The sequence below is a fragment of the Lipophrys pholis genome (assembly GCF_963383615.2).
Source record: "Lipophrys pholis genome assembly, chromosome: 1".
In the NCBI taxonomy this organism is placed as follows: Eukaryota; Metazoa; Chordata; class Actinopteri; order Blenniiformes; family Blenniidae; genus Lipophrys; species Lipophrys pholis.
Window position 1 is genome coordinate 47,137,985 of NC_137635.1, and position 15,963 is coordinate 47,153,947.

Below are 15,963 nucleotides of genomic sequence, written 5' to 3' on the forward strand. Positions count from 1 at the left end.
GTCAGAAAGGCTCCACCCAAATCCGATTCTACAGGTTGCTTCTGTCCAAAGTTTTTCTTTCCTCCGTCTCCTCCGCTTGCTCATGTGGAATTGTTGGGTTTTTTTGCTGTAAAAGTGCCTTGAGATGACTAGTGGAGGTCTGGAAATAAAATCGAAGTGTCGACCTGTGCAGGGGGCATCCTGCCCTTGTCTAGAGTGAGCTGGGATTGGCTCCTGCACAGCATGGAGATGGATGATTTGTGCATCTGCAAGTACATGCTTTTGCAAACTTATAAGTGGACTAACTTATAGAGCGCCTTTTTGCTGACAACAACCCCAAAGCGCCTTACATAGCTCAACACATTCACACACCATTGGAGGCTACAGCCATGCAAGGCGCTGTCACTCCAATGGGGGCAGTTTGGGGTTCAGTGTCTTGCCCAAGGACACTTCGGCATGTAGGCAGGCAGAGATGGGAATCGAACCTGCAACCGTCCGATTGGGAGACGACCATACTATAAGTGGAGTAAAACAAGACAATTAGTTAAGAACTTGCAAATAAAGTTTTTTTATTTTTTTTATTTAATATTTAGAGCACTTTGTTCGATTTCAACTATATTAAATGAAATAATTAGCTAAAACCTGTTCCATCATAAGTCTCATCTAGTCGTTAAAAAGGTAGTGAAAAACTGTAGTATTAATCTCATCTTTAGCTCACTCTCCTGTAAACGTGATACTGATTTACTGGAATGACTTTCCACCTCCCTAAAGAAGCCAAACAAAGGAGAAAAGGCAGAGTACTGGTATGTGGGCTTTAATGTATTATGAACCTATCACTGTCTGATATTGTGAAACATTTTTAAAATACTGTTGCTTTTATAATGAGCTGTAATCTGGAAATGGTAAAACAGAAAATTCAACAATTGTAATAAAAGCTAAAATATGCAGGTTCGGTGTCGAAGTTATAAAAATATAGCATGCCTATCGTTCTAGTTTCTGAGCTGTATTGATAATTCTACTTTACTTTCATTAACACGAGTGTTACATTTCAAGTGATATACACAACTCCAACCCACCAAAGTATGCCTTACACAAACATAACATGGTCGCTGTGTAACTAAGGATAGACTTCTTCAGAAAATAAATATTTCTACAGGTATCAAACACTTTCAAGCAGTTAGCATTAACAGTTCATAAATAATGGAACTTTATTTTTTTTTCATTGTGCAGGTCACTGCGCCTCTCAAAGCCTGCAAACTGAAGAAGACACTGCGGAGGTTTTGCATATGACTTGCTGAGATAATGACGTCTGTACAAACCATAATCATGATTTCATCAGCGGCACAGAAACCAGTGAGCCGGGTCCAAGTGACGCCAGTTTAATGTCACCACAAAGTCGAGCCTCCTGCCGGGAGGCAGTAGTCACGCATAGTTCAGCACTGCATAATCAAAAGGGACCGCCACAAGGCAGGGGGCCGGGGGGGGCACCACAAGGCGAAGGGTGTGGGGAAGGGGGGTACCGAGCGCTCCCCCTGCAGGCTGGACAGGAGCTGGTCCAGACAGAGCAGAGGGACACCAATCTTTCACATCAGCCAATCCTGAGGCTGCTTTATTTAAAGGAACAGACAATTATTGAATCTACTTTTTTCTCACAGTCCATCCGTTAGCTTAGCACAGAATATTTCACTTTGTTCGGCTTTAACAACCCTGTACAGATTCCTTTCTGAGTAAACCCTCAGAGGGCCTCACGTGTGAACGGTCCAGTGTTTCCTGGTCCGGCCGCTCCCACCCGCTGGACTCTGCTCGGGAACCGGCTGCGGATCCGTGGTGCTGACCTACCGGCTAGCTCAGCTGGAGCTAGGCTAACACGTCCCGCATGCGTCTTCGGTGAAGCTGGTGTCAAACGCAGACAACAGTTGAGTCCTTGGGTCCTCGGCATGTTCACAACGAGAGGAGCAAAGATTCAGCTTCCCAGTGTTCAGCTCAGTCTGCTGAGTCACTGCTTTGGGCAGAGAGGTCCAAGAAGTGGCACGGCCCAGTTCTAGCAGAGCTCAGTCCTCCTCTGCAGGTACTGCAGGATGGAGTCCGTCCCCTGCGACGAGCCCCACACTCTCTTCAGGGCTTCACACTCGCGCTCGTTGGCTTGCTCCAGAGCACTGCGGCTGGTGCTCCTCATCAGGGCTTTGGACTCGCGCAGGACCTGCGGGAGAGAGGACGGCACGGTTAATATACCAGGAACAGATCGATGTGTCACTCCAAAAGAAGAACCAAATAAATACTTGCTACAATAAATTATTTCTTTCGTTTTGTGATTTTTCACCAAATCAAAATTCACGTGGAGCCATAAAACAGGTTTAACCTTTAAAATGAGCCTAAAAAAGCTTCTCTAGTTTCATATATCCTTTACTTTTGCAACATGAAAAAAAACTATCTTATACATTTATGAAGTTTCAACAACAATGTAGGATGGTAAACATTTCATTACATTTTCAGGCATTTTTGTACCAGATTTTAACAGTTTTATCCTTTTTTCAGACACTTTTGACATTTTAGAACATAATAGAATCAAATCAAAATACTTTATTAATCCCAGAGGGATATTCCTTTCAGTATTGCGCCAAACAGAATAAATATCAAGTTGACTACCAAATCTACTCGTGGCCCACAAGGCAGAGTCTAGATAATAAGAGGATTTTCCTTCAACCGCAACATTTTTGTACAAGACGGCGACATGGACGTCATCGCCATTCTAACAACTGATTGGAGAAACGCGGCACCCGGAGGCCGTCTGCATCTGGAGTTCAAACCAAACCAACGCAGCAGCTCAGTCGCAAACATTCTCTTATTACTGAAAACATTTGAAGTGAGAAATAAGCTGAATCTGTCTTCGTTTTGTTTCCACTACAGCTACTTCAGATGTCGAACCTCCGCTTCCTGTGCTTCATTTGCATAAAGTTAACAGGATCCTGTCTTATGCAAATGAGCTCCCAGCACCATACAGTGCGTTTCACATTGAATTAGTAATCAAGATACATCAATGCCAAGACTTCCTGTTTTTCTTTTGAATATAAAAGTCCTTACAAAAAAAAATAATATATATATATATATATATATATATATATATATACACACACACACATATATTTTTTTTTTACATAAAAAAATCCCAAATCTTTGTTTTTATATCAAGTTATAACACATTTTAGGAAATTCATGGAAATATGTTTCCATTTCAAAACGCGAATAAATCAATCAATCAATCAGGCAATATCAATAATTCTGATGTGATTGGTTTAATGAGACGATCCATCATTCCCAAAACAAGCCTTCAAAATGCCTTAAAAAAAAAAAAATGAATGTACTTGAATACATTTAGACTTTAACTTAACTCAACAAGTTAAATTGGACTTTTACCATTTAAAAAAAAAAAAAAAAAAATCTACATTCCACCTGTGGATTTTAATTTCACATTGTACCAACTCTACATGAACACAGAACTGACCTGCAGGTCAACGGTCACCAGCTCTTTGATCCGCAGCATCACTTCCTGGTTGAAGGTTCCAGGCCAAAGAACCTGAGACACCAAGCCTTTGGCGCACGCCTCCTGAGCCGTCAGCTTCCTGCCGCTCAGCAGCAGCTCGTTGGCCTGCGGCAGGAAACAGGAAGGTGTGAGCTACGTGAAGCGGTGAGGTGGATTAGACGGTGTTTGAGTCGAGGACTGACCGAGGCGATGCCCATGACGCGAGGGAAGGTGAAGGATGAGCAGGCGTCGGGCGTCTGGCCGTACGACATGTACGGCGTCTGGAACCAGGCCTTCTCATTGGCCCACACCACGTCGCACAGCGGCAGGATGGCGGCGCCCAGACCGAGCGCTGGCCCGTTCACGGCCACAACGATGGGCTTCTTGAACTGAATGAAAGTGTTGATGAAGGTCCTGAGGACGCAGAGGTCAATATGACACGGGCTCGTTATACTTCAGGGATGGCAACGGGAAAGAAATAATTCAGCTGAAAGCCCTGGGGGTCTGAAGCTTAAGGTTTTTAAACCATTTCTACCAATTGTAGCTATATTCTGCACAAGAACAACATAAAAAGACCTGGAATAAATCTTACATTTCTAATGAAAATCAAAAGTCTTTCTGACATCTGCTGAACAGTCAGATTAAGAAGGTACATCTCATTTATTGACAAACTGTTCAGGTGTTTTGCTGACCTCAATCGTTTCCCCAATTTTAACACTGACATTTCGCTGTCACCATCCACTGCGAAATTTGTTTTTGACATCTTTGTCAATATCCGACACCGATGCTTCTTGGTCTCTCGTTAAAAACTTGATATTTCTGCGTAAAATATCACCAACAATCCAACAAGCCACGCGCATTATGTCTGAATAAGAGTGAAATGAAACGGGAATTCTCCTTGATTAAAATTGTTCTTTCTCAGCCAATCACTGATCTGTTTTCTAATTCTTTGTATAAGATACAATTCATTCTTGTCGTTAGCGGAACAGTAGCGAACAGTTGGTTTTGATAACATTCAACGATAATCTAAAGAAAATGTAGATACTTCATCCCAACAATAAGTTTTTCAATAGGTTTAGACGTTTGACAAAAATGACCAATTTCAAACCAGCGAACTCTGTGGATCGGCAGAAGATTCCCATCCCTGCTTTATCCTGAAGCCTTACCTGATGGTTTCGGCCATCTTGATGCTTTCCTTCTTCCTGTCATCCGTCAGCCGCCTGATGAAATATAAGTAGTCGAGGCCGCAGCAGAAGACGCTGCCGACGGCGCCAAGCAACACCAGCTTACTGTCGTCTGATGCTGCCGTGGCCATGGCGCTCTGGATCTCCTTCATCACCTAAGAGGGAGGGGTTAAGTATGTTAACACTCATTACCTCGAGAGAAACTGTAGAGACGAGTTTGGGGCTGACGAGAGAGGACCCGCTTTATGGTATGGGGCTGTTTTATGGGGGCGTGGCCTTACCTCAGGATTGAGCGTGTTGTTCTCCGAGCTCTTGGTGGACAGGAGGATGTGAGTGAAGCCGTCCTGTTTCTTCACCACGATGTCACGGTAACGGTAGGCGCTCTCCGTCTGCCGCACGCTGAACCTCAGACGCTTGTCAAACGCCGAACGCTCCTCCAACCGACGCTTCCCTGTCGCGCTGGTCGCCCCGGTGACGGCACTCTGTACGCCCGAATTCCCACTCGCTGCAATGGCTTCCATCAGAGCAGAGTTTCCTAGAGACAGAACGCACAAAACGGTGGAAACTAAACCGACCTGTGTGCCGTCAGCTGCTTACTGATTTATGTATGTTCATTGTTAAACTCTCCAGCATATAATTAGACTTACAAGCGCTTCTTTTTGCCTATTTTAGGTTTAAATAGTTCTACTGATTACCTTTTTAAGGTGCATTCTCAAATACATTTGCTACAATGAAACGATCACAAAAAATATTGATTATAATCGATGACCAAATAGACTCAGTTCTCTGAGTTCAGCAGAAGTTCTCTGAACTGATAAAACATATGAGAAAATGCAATGTGTGGCTGTTTTGTTGATCATTTATGTGAATGTTGTTAAACTATATTGCAGGAAATAAAAATATGCACAATTACATACATTCGTCCCCTTCCACATGCGATCTGGGAAACACTCACTTGTTCCGCTGAGGGAGCGCATGGCGGCTGGTGTGATGGGGGTTTGAGGCGGGGCCGGTGGGTTTTGGCTGCGGGGTCTGGTCCCCATGCGGGCCCTCTCTTCTCCGGGCCCCAGCTGGACTACAGCAGGTTTCTCCAGCAGAGCCACCTCAGGTGGGACTAGGTGGGCCTCCTGAGCTCCCGCCTCCAGGCTCTGAGCTGCCTCACTGGGAGACTCCTCGGAGTCTGGCCGGATGTTCATCGGACTCTTTGGGACAAGGATTTTGATGCCAGTCTTTGACAGATCCACACTGCGGCGGGCAGATCCGGGTGGAGAAGCTGACATCAGGCCACCACTTAACCGGTCTGCAGGTGGTGGCTGCTGGGAGCTTACGGAGGTCGGGCGAGTTGGTAATGAGTGAGGCGGTGGAGCGGAGCTAAGGGGCGGCTTTATCTGATTGCGTTCCAACCCCCCACTCATGTCACCGCGAGGGGCAGCGGAGGGCCTGCTGGGCAGTTTGTGGGCGGGGTTACAGTGGCGGCTGGGGGAGCTTCGGGTGGAGCGTAGCAGCGTGCTGTCCCTCTGCCGCTCAGCGAGCTGACGGTTAAAGTCATGGACGTAGATCATGCAGGTGGAGAGGTTCGTCTCCGGCTCCCAGGTGTCATTCTCTGAGCTATAACCTCTCCACCGAACAAGGTACTCCACCTTCCCCTTCTTGTTCTTCCTCCTGTCCACGATCCTCTCCACCTGCCGGACACAGCTGTTAGAACCAACATCCTCATGTTCATCTCTGTAATAATCTTCATCATAAATACACTTGACATAATTGAGTTTGAATCAAGACATCCATGTCATCAATATTACTATCATTTGACAGGGGAAGACAACCAAACCAGCCACTCAGTACCTTAAAACCCTTAAAAGTAAGGGCACGTGATAATCGGCTGATCAATTTAAACAAACAATTTGAGACTAATATTAACTCCATAAATAAATCAAAAACACATCAAACCTGGGTTCAAATGAAGGCACCAAAGCTGTATAGATCATAAACAGCTGAGAATTTAGAATTGGTGTAGTATTAATTATAAAGTAGGACCTGCTCAAACTTTGAACAAAGTTTCCAAAACTACCCTTTATACAGTTTATAGTGAATTATCTTGTGAGCGATCACAGTATTTTTGACACATTTCGTCATCCAGCACGAAGCTAACGGTAAGGTAATGCCGGGCTAGCTTCCAGCTAACTCAGCTGACTAGTTTCTATCTGGGTTGACTGCTGCTTCCGGGCCGTGAGTCGAACCGGCCGGGTCCCCGAGCAGCTAACCAGTCGCTTTGTGTGACTTTTCCCCGGTTCTCCGGGCCCTGAAGGTGAAGTTCACAAACTTAACCAACTCTCAGCCCTTCATCCCCTGTTAGCATGTTAGCATGAGCTCGCGTCACCTCGTAGTACTCTTCGGTCGCCATGGAGACTGTGCACCCTCACGAGCAGCTTCCAGAAGCTTCTTCAGTCGAGCAGCACCATGGGAGAAAGTTTCCACGGCGATCCGGCTTCGGTAGGAGGCTCCGCTCACCGACGGGACGGTCCGGTGTCACACTCGCACAGAAGCTAGCTGTTAGCCTCAGCGGAGCGGAAACGGACGTCCAAAATAAAAGTGATGAACGGAAACACTGACCTCCAAAATAAAAGCAGTGAGCGGAAGTTTAGCATTACAAATAAATTCTGCCCAAAGACAAGAAAAAAAAGTCTCATGTGTTGTTGGTTTTTTTGTGTGTGTGTGTGTGTGTGGGGGGGGGGGGGGGTTACCAAATTGACCTGGCTCCATGCAGAAAGTTTATTTTATTCCTGTTCAGTTCAGGAAAATATCCATCCCTCATCCCTCATCCATCCATCCATCCATCCATCCATCCATCCATCCATCCATCCATCCATCCATCCATCCATTCATCCATCCACCCATCCATCCGTCCGTTCGTCCGTCCGTCCACACGGCGGCACCCCCCAAATGCCAAGCGGTGTGGCTGTTCTTCTTCTTCGTCTTTCAATCCAATCCATCATCCATCCATCTATCCATCCATCCAGCAATCAATCCATCCATCCAGAAGATATTAATGGCAATCGCAGACATGCAATGACACATGAGACCTGGTTACCTTATCCCATGCAGCATTTTTCCTTTTGTTGGTTATCCTAAAATAATAGAAAATAATAAAATAAATAAAAATGTTATCCCATCATTCAATGTAAACTGTATTTTCTGGATTGCTGATAAGTACCTCAAAATCTGTTTCAGAGAAGTTGCTCTTTTTTGTCCTCTTTGCCATGATGATGAAAAAATTAATATTTCATATATATTGATGCTATATTTGATTAATTGGAAGTGCAACTGAATACAAATCATCCCAAAGTGCACAAGCATGGTGACTAAGAACAAGTGGGATTTATCAACACCGGTGACTTACTGCTGTGCGTATGACCCATGTACGCGTGTTTGATAAATATGGATTGTTTTTATACTTAAGCAGTTTTATTTTTAAGACAGAATTTAGAACCTTTTCTACACACTGATGATAATGAGGTGCCTGTCGTCCATGTAATTGCATGCAATTGCACCACATCTCTATGACTGAAGTCCTACACATAGGACATATTCCACGGTTGTGAATAAACATTTGTGCATTGGCAGTTTTCTGAAAAAGTTTGCCCTCGTGCTCTGAACTTTGTCACCAGACTCTGTACAATGCACAGCCCTGCCATTGGTGATTGGTATGTTGACTTGTCTGCTTCCCTGTCAGAAGTTGAAGTTGATGTAAAAACTCACAAATTCACTCACAAAGAAAGTGTATTTATTTATTCAAATTATTTGCTGAGAATCTGTTCCATTGTTAAAATGAACACGACCAACTGACAGACAAGTTTCAAGTTTCACAGACAACTCTGTGACTTCTTTCACTCTTGCAACCACTGGTTCCGGACTGAATTCTTCATCTCAGGTGTCCTCGCAGGTCTGAGATTGCCATTTTCATCCTCTTGCTCCCCATCATCAGTCCAACTTCTTATTGGTTTTTGCGGCGCTGTAATGCCCCGTCATCGTCATCGTCATCATCATCCACATTAGCATTTTTTCTGGCTAGACAGCAGAGGTATATTAAGAAGAGGACAATGCAGGCCGGGAAGGAAAACAAAATGCAGCCCATCAGAGGTGCTTCTGTGAAGAGCGGCTAGAGTGGACGATAGCAGAGGACAGAGTAAGTCAACTGTGAGTCACAGATGAAAAAAAACTGAAGTATGACTTAAGACTTACTATTAGTGTGGACTTTGCATCGTAAATTAAACGTTTGACACGCTGAACCACATCGTTTCCTCCATGACTCTGAGACAAAGACAAAACCTTCAGAAACAAGGATGTGTTGATTGACTTCAGACAAACCAGACAAGACTCACCTCCACGCTTCCATCCAGCACACCGTTCAGGAAGTCCAGCAGTTGGTGCTCCGTCTCGATGGCCGCCTCAGGCAGGAAGTAGCCGTCATTTGTCAGATTCAACACGATAAAGGAGGGCACGGTGGCTTCACTGTTGACGACAACTACATTGACACTAATGTCTTATAGGTGTTGTGCTCTGAGAGATAAGCACAAGAGTAAAAGCAAACTCACGCCATCAAGAGACCCGAGACGAAATCAGTGTCCTCTATGAAGCCGAAGCAGAAATCCCTGAAAGATAATGGGAAGTAAAATAGACTGATGGTTCCACGCAAGATCACGTCTGACTCTCAGAATCCTTACCTGCTGTAGGTGTGTTTATGCTCTGCAGCCACTTTCTCAACTAGATTCTTGAACCTGAGATATATGTTGATGGACACATAGCTGGATGATCAGACAGATGACAACAGGATGAATGACAAAATGTTTGACACGAACGATGGATGACTGTTACCTCAGACTTTCATCACATGGGTATCTCTCCACCACTGCCAACAACACCAGCTTATCTGTATCAGAGAAGCAGCATCCCATAAAATCATTTAATGAGCAATGTCAAATACTTTGATGAAGCACAGCTTGCCAAAGATGCCTTATTTCAGCAGTTTTCTTCATCTTGACAACAAAAAGTAGTGTTGTGCTCGTCTGCCTGTAGTAGCGGCTGTTTTTACCCGACTCTCCCATGGCGTACAGAGTGTAGCTGTCCATATGAAGGAAGTTTGGGAAACGTTCTCTGTTGATCCACGACTTAAGGTCACCATCCTGTTCCTCTGAAATGCAATGGAAGCTTGGATTCTAACGAGACTGATGAGAGTTTATCATATTACATCAGTTCTACTTATTGTCTCACCATTGTAGGTAAAGAAGGTTCCTTCTTTAAAGATGACAACAGCTGGTAGAAAAGGCAGAGACACCGCCTGCAACACAAACGGATGTTAATCCAACACAAACAGACTGAGAATAATACCTACAGACTCTAAAACATACCAAGATACGTGCCACAGAACATAAGATACGAAACATGGAACATGAGCCATGACTAAATGTAGACACTGAAACAGACTGATGGTAACTACAGACACCGCACCAGACCGACAATGAAAAATACTGACAGGAACTACAGAAATAACCACACTGACTTTATTGAGAGACACTGAAAGAGACAGACACTGACTACAGACACTTCCGTCACAAGTTTCAAACCTTGGGCAGGACATCTCTTGTGGTAGAAAAGAAGTTGGCGTGAATGATCAGCTCTTCCGCTACTGACGTGAAATTTCCCTGAAAGTAAATACACGCATTTCAGAAGTGTGCGTGTGTGTGGGGTTAGGGTTAGTGCGTGTGGGTGTGGGTGTGGGTGTGTGTGTGTGTGTGTGTGTGTGTGTGTGTGTGTGTGTGTGTGTGTGTGTGTGTGTGTGTGTGTGTGTGTGTGTGTGTGTGTGTGTGTGTGTGTGTGTGTGTGTGTGTGTGTGTGTGTGTCTGTACACCTTCAGTTCTGAAGTGGCTCCCACATAAACAATCATGACATCATGACGGCTCATCGCATGCAGGAAAAGCTGAGGAGTGCTCAGGGATCGAACCAGCGGCCTGCATGACACAGACTAAATGTCACTGTGATGCTGCTTTCATCAGAAGCTCCAGTGCCACTTCACATCTCATCAACATTGCTGCTTTATGTCGGTCTCTGTTTGAACTTACCCTGCAATTCTGTTTGCAAAGTCCATGATTCCGTCTTTGGTTCTCGGTCCAGGATAGTTATACTTCACTTCTTTCTTTAACCTGAGAAAAGAAACAGGGCTTACAAACAACCCATCTAAGTTCTCGTTACACTCTAAATACGAGCTCAGCTAGTGAAATATATTGAAGGTTACCAAAATCTAACACATCACTGGAATATAACACTCTAACAGGTCATTGACAATCATACAGTCTGTAACACAATGTAACATGACCCACACACACACATCTCTGTAAAACATCCCTGCACGGCAACACACAAACAGAGCTTATACAGAGCTCTGTATAATATCAATGTGACAAAACAATGTATGACGTCACTGTAACACAGCTCTCTGTATCACATCAGCACATGACGAACATATCAGAGTAACACTTCGCTGTAATACAAAACTGTGTGGCACATCACTGTAGTACAGGAATCTATAGTACGTCAGTGGAACACAATAGCTTGACACATCATTAACTCATCACTATAACCTGACCCTGTGGAACACATCACTGTATCTCATTCTAACCTAACCCTCTATGTGAAATCTATGTATCCCATATCCCTTTGACGCATAACTTTGTAATAACTGTAGCACAAAACTGACGGATCATTATAACATTTAAATAACTTATAACTCAGTAACTCACTGTACCATGATCCTATGTAATGTGACACATCAACTCAATACTCAGTTGTACAGAACTATGTATAGGCCACATTTCAATGTCACATTCTAGCTACGTTATTAAAACATGAAAGAATAATATCAACATTTGACTAAAACACAACACACAGTAACACATCAGTGGAAAACAGCCCACAATAATACAACATATTGGAAATTGATTCATTAAACATGACTGTGGCACAACTATAAAACATTGCAACTAATATACAACTAAACACAATTGAAGAACACTATAACACTTCACTGTAACATGCCCAACATGAACATGTGAAGTTGCCACTGTCACACAAACCACTGTAAAACATCACTGTAAAGATTCTGATTGACAATATCATGTAACTTTCCCAATGCAATATTGCATGCTGTAATATGGTACAATAACACATGTGAAGGCTGACAGAGGACTGTCTTCTGTGATTGGCTAATGTGTGGTGATGTCACAGTCAGAATTACATGAGAATAGCTGGATAACTTCTGACCCGGAACTCTTTGGACAAACCTGCATGGAAAAAAACAAACAAAACAAGAATCACCAGTGAGCATACTTTTAATTAGATAGCCAGTATTCAGTGCTTGTATTTGTTTAAAAATACTGATATTAGGTCAGTCACTTACTCTTACTAACAGTGGCGTCTGATTTGCCCACACGGACGGGAGAACCAAGACTTCGGAGATCTGATCCAATCTCGTGCCAAACAGGATCCAGCTGTTTACAGAACGCACACCAGGGGGCGTAAAACTGCACGAGATAGTAGAGTTAGTACACATATTAATTGAAATAAACAATAGTAATGAACAGTAGGTTTCCAAATCATGAATGGACGGAATGCCCTCGAAAGTACTTTAAAAGAAAAATGTAATTCTGGGGAAAGGTATTATCCTAAACCCCAGATAATTTTCCAGCCCAAAAGACACCCTCCAGGGTAAGTTGAAAACCACTAGTCTAGTGTAAATGAACGTACTTTGATGAGCCAGATGTCATCAGGTTGTTTTGTCTCCAGGAAGCTGAGGATCAGTCAGATTTGTTAGTGATAAAGTATTCAGTTAAATCCAGTCAAGTGAAGTCAAATCAGATTTCTCAACAGTACTCACGTATCATCGAGCTCCTCCACAAAGGCCGACACAGTCAGCACTGACAAAAGCAACAGTGCTGAGAACAAACACACAAAACTGTTTTGAAAATGAAGATCAAGATCCACTGACTGAATCTTTAGACACACCCAAGTAAAATGTTTAAACACTTACAATTAGAGCTGAAATTGATTATGACAACCATGTGACACAATGTAAAGTTCTGGACGAGGAGTCAGTAAACCTCAACTTTTTGGAGCCGTTTGGCAAGCTCTCTTCTTGATGGTTTTTAAACTACAGCACAGTGATGCTAAAAGAACAATGGGAGCCATAATTGGGTTAAGGATTTCTAATTAGTTTGATCAAATCAACAGGAAGACTGAAAGATATACTGTATCTGCTCCTAATCCTGGACGGATTAAGCTGCCGGAGGTGTGGTATCCAAAAACCAACAATAAACTATAAAAAAGTACTTCAATTATTTTCTGAGCCGCAGCGAAATCCATCAAGCTGTTCCAAGGTTTTCAAGCCTGTTTGATTTCAATTGACACACTGAAACTCAGAGAAGAGCTACTGTATGATGTTTTAACAGACCACATGTTTGCAAGTCAGAACAATAGACCCACATATGTCTCTTCCTAATCCCTACTAATCCAGGATATGTTGAATTGTACTTTAATCTGGCTCAGAGGGCCCTTAATCAAACAACATTCGAGTTGAGTTTGATGTGAGACATACCTGAGAGCAGAAACGTGTTTCTCCTGTCCGGCATGTTGACTGAAGATGGATTAGTAGCACAGTTAATCTGCTAACTGCTAACAAACTGAACACACCACTAATCTCACAGATTAACAGGCTCTGTTCAATTCAGCAAAACTTTATTCACAGCAAGCAGCTTCTCTTGAACAATGTCAGCACAGAAGACAAGGCTGAGATTAAAAGTTCAGGAGGAGGGACGTAGCCAGCAGGAGACAGCAAAAGACAAAAGTGGTGGACAGCTGAGAAGGTGGAAATAGTTACAGAAGATAATGCTTTTGAGTTTGTTTGGGGTGCAGCTGCCACACCACAGAATGGAGATGTCCATTGAAAATATGCCAAGCAATCAGTTGCTGGTGTCAGTTCAGTCTTGCAGTTTCAGGTCTTTGCGGTGCAACATACAAGAAGCTCACTACAAATTGATCTTGTAAAATGATGAATCATCATGAGTTCCCCATCAGATTTAAATCTAATCAAAGTCATTTCTGAAGCAGAAAACCTCTGACAGATAAAAATCCATGTCTGAACAGAACTGACTCACAAAAACAAGCAAACAATCTTCTTGGTTTCAAATTATCCCCTTCTATCAAGTCTAACTCGTGTTAATAATAATGAAAGATTTTATCCAAAGCTTCACATTCACAATCAGAAGCACAACCATAAGGGCTCTATGCAAAACAGCAATGTCTTTATAGCTAAAGCCCAACTTTGCCTCCATCTGATGAAGTAAGAAAGTAAACATATCAGCTATTCCTCTACTGTGTTATGAGAGTTGTTGTTGGAGGCAGATCCAGTTGTGCAACAAGGGGTCACAGAGGAAGCAGCAGTGGTTTCGTCTCAATCGCAGCATCTTTGTCAGGTGAGTCATTGTCAACCAGGCCTTTCTGCTGACTCGGCGGGGTGAAGTACTGTGTCTCAGCCGTGACCTGTGTGGACACTTGCCGGTTTAAGGCAGTCGATCCAGCGCTTGATCCATCTGCTTCACTCTCTGTCCAGCAGGACTCACTGTCAGATGCAGAGGACAGCCGGCTCTTACCCCATCGACCGTTTGTCCGGGCGCTGGTACTGACTCGGACAGCTGGTGATCCAGTCAGAGTCGTACGACGAGACGATGCCACACTCGAGCTGTAAGATGAACGTAGATCCTTTTCCTTTAGTCGCAACACACTGCGCAGAAGTGGGATATAGCGACCAATGGCAGCCCGGTATTTTGGGTGTGTGATGGCGTAGATGATGGGGTTGTGGATGGCCGAGGCCTTGGCAATGAGGGCAGGAACTGAGTTCATATATGGAGTGAGCAGATGGGCATAGCCCGCCGTGGCAGTCAGGGCAACCACAGAATATGGCGCCCAGGAAATAATAAACAACAGGATCACACCCAAAGCAACTTTAGCCAAATGCCACTCAGTCCGCAGACGTTCATAAGCCTTATTCGTCTCTCCACCACTCAACTGCTGAACCTCCAGACCAGCTTGCCGCACTGCCCTGAAGATGGTAAAGTAGCAGCCAGCAATGAGAGCAAGTGGGACAAAGAAAACACAGACAAAAAGCAAGATGGTGTAGGTGCGAACTGAAGCTGTGAAAGTCATGTAGTCCCAGCTGCAGGATGTCTGAAGTCCTTCAGGGACATAAGCACTCCACCCAAAGAACGGTGGCAAACTCCAACCCAGGGAGTACAGCCACACCCCAACCATTACCACCAAGACTCGCTGGCGACTCATCCCGCCCATCAGTACCAGTGGCTGTGTGATGGCCAAGCAGCGGTCCACCGCAATGGCAGTCAATGTCATCATGGAGGTGATGCCAAACAGAGCCCCACAGAAAGCGTACAGCTCACACGCCCGTTCACCAAACACCCAGCGACGGTGCAGGCTGGCCACAAAGAAGACTGGAGACTGTGTCAGAGACATCAGGAAGTCAGCAGCTGCAAGGTTGACCACCAGTAGGTTGCTGGGTGAACGCAGCGTCCGACTGCGACAGAACACATAAATAACCATAGCATTACCAAGCATGCCTGTCACTCCCACCAAAAGGATGATAGAGCCGATAATGTAGTGGGCATGGTCAGGGACGTCCACAGTCGGGAAAAGGTTGGGCTGCAGGTAAGTGCTGTGTGTGGGAGCAAGGCCAGATGTGTGCAGCAGCTTCGAGGTCCTGAAGTGATGATGGTGACTTGTGCAGTTTTCTCCTACAGAGCAAGGAGGTGATGTCCTGCTGGGATGGAGGCGACTCATCACGGTTGGTTGGATGCTGGCTTGATGGATGACACTTGGATGCTGGCTGAGGTTTGACTAGATATTCACCAAATGCTGACTGGATTTTAGCTTTGTCTCATCCGCGTGTCAGTGATGAGTGATCACAGCCTCTCTCTGGGCTGGATTCTAGTTGAATCCCGCTTGGATGTCAGGGTCTTGGATGATTGTTGCCCGGTTTTTCACTCCTTGCCCGAAGATTGTCTGCTAAATGGCTGGATGGCAGTTGGCTTGTGGCTGGATATTGGCTGATTATAAAGCGTCTGTTGGCTGATTTAAGCAGTTCAAGCTGTATCTGCTGTCTCTCTGAACCGGCTTCAACCTGCTGCTGCTCTTTATGTTGCTCTGATCAATAGATGACGCAGG

The 15,963-nt window shown here is 44.4% G+C and overlaps 3 protein-coding genes across 3 annotated transcripts; all 3 read right to left on the reverse strand.

Moving 5' to 3' along the window:
* Positions 1 to 563: 563 nt before the first annotated feature.
* cdyl (chromodomain protein, Y-like) lies at positions 564 to 7,255 on the reverse strand. Its single transcript, XM_080490725.1, has 7 exons — positions 7,061 to 7,255; positions 5,639 to 6,365; positions 4,965 to 5,218; positions 4,666 to 4,838; positions 3,703 to 3,913; positions 3,482 to 3,625; positions 564 to 2,179 (listed from the first exon to the last, which is right to left on the reverse strand). Exons 1-7 carry the CDS (start codon positions 7,082 to 7,084, stop codon positions 2,021 to 2,023), a joined length of 1,692 nt encoding a protein of 563 aa, XP_080346851.1. The 5' UTR covers positions 7,085 to 7,255; the 3' UTR covers positions 564 to 2,020.
* Positions 7,256 to 8,448: 1,193 nt separating this feature from the next.
* On the reverse strand, positions 8,449 to 15,907 carry LOC308127104 (protein disulfide-isomerase TMX3-like). Its single transcript, XM_080491887.1, has 16 exons — positions 13,328 to 15,907; positions 12,611 to 12,668; positions 12,481 to 12,523; positions 12,134 to 12,257; positions 11,972 to 12,017; positions 10,800 to 10,880; positions 10,589 to 10,688; positions 10,305 to 10,382; positions 9,952 to 10,018; positions 9,773 to 9,871; positions 9,556 to 9,610; positions 9,405 to 9,458; positions 9,276 to 9,332; positions 9,063 to 9,192; positions 8,923 to 8,991; positions 8,449 to 8,839 (listed from the first exon to the last, which is right to left on the reverse strand). The coding sequence occupies exons 1-16, from the start codon at positions 13,359 to 13,361 to the stop codon at positions 8,675 to 8,677; spliced, it is 1,260 nt and encodes a 419-aa protein (XP_080348013.1). The 5' UTR covers positions 13,362 to 15,907; the 3' UTR covers positions 8,449 to 8,674.
* opn4.1 (opsin 4.1) lies at positions 13,459 to 15,899 on the reverse strand. The gene has a single exon (XM_080491310.1). It carries the CDS (start codon positions 15,577 to 15,579, stop codon positions 14,155 to 14,157), a length of 1,425 nt encoding a protein of 474 aa, XP_080347436.1. The 5' UTR covers positions 15,580 to 15,899; the 3' UTR covers positions 13,459 to 14,154.
* Positions 15,908 to 15,963: the final 56 nt, after the last annotated feature.

Bases quoted from the DNA above. Each gene is read 5' to 3' on its own strand.
- LOC308127104 (XM_080491887.1), bottom strand. From the start codon at position 13,361: ATGCCGGACAGGAGAAACACGTTTCTGCTCTCAG. The intron at 9,193-9,275 runs GTGAGTTTGCTT...TGTCGTCAACAG, and splicing joins GTCTCGGGTCTCTTGATGGC to TGAAGCCACCGTGCCCTCCT. The intron at 8,840-8,922 runs GTAAGTCTTAAG...CGTCCACTCTAG, and splicing joins ATGCAAAGTCCACACTAATA to CCGCTCTTCACAGAAGCACC.
- opn4.1 (XM_080491310.1), bottom strand. From the start codon at position 15,579: ATGAGTCGCCTCCATCCCAGCAGGACATCACCTCCTTGCTCTGTAGGA.
- cdyl (XM_080490725.1), bottom strand. From the start codon at position 7,084: ATGGCGACCGAAGAGTACTACGAG. The intron at 5,219-5,638 runs GTGAGTGTTTCC...TTCTGTCTCTAG, and splicing joins GCGCTCCCTCAGCGGAACAA to GAAACTCTGCTCTGATGGAA. The intron at 3,626-3,702 runs GTCAGTCCTCGA...TTCCTGCCGCAG, and splicing joins GCGTCATGGGCATCGCCTCG to GCCAACGAGCTGCTGCTGAG.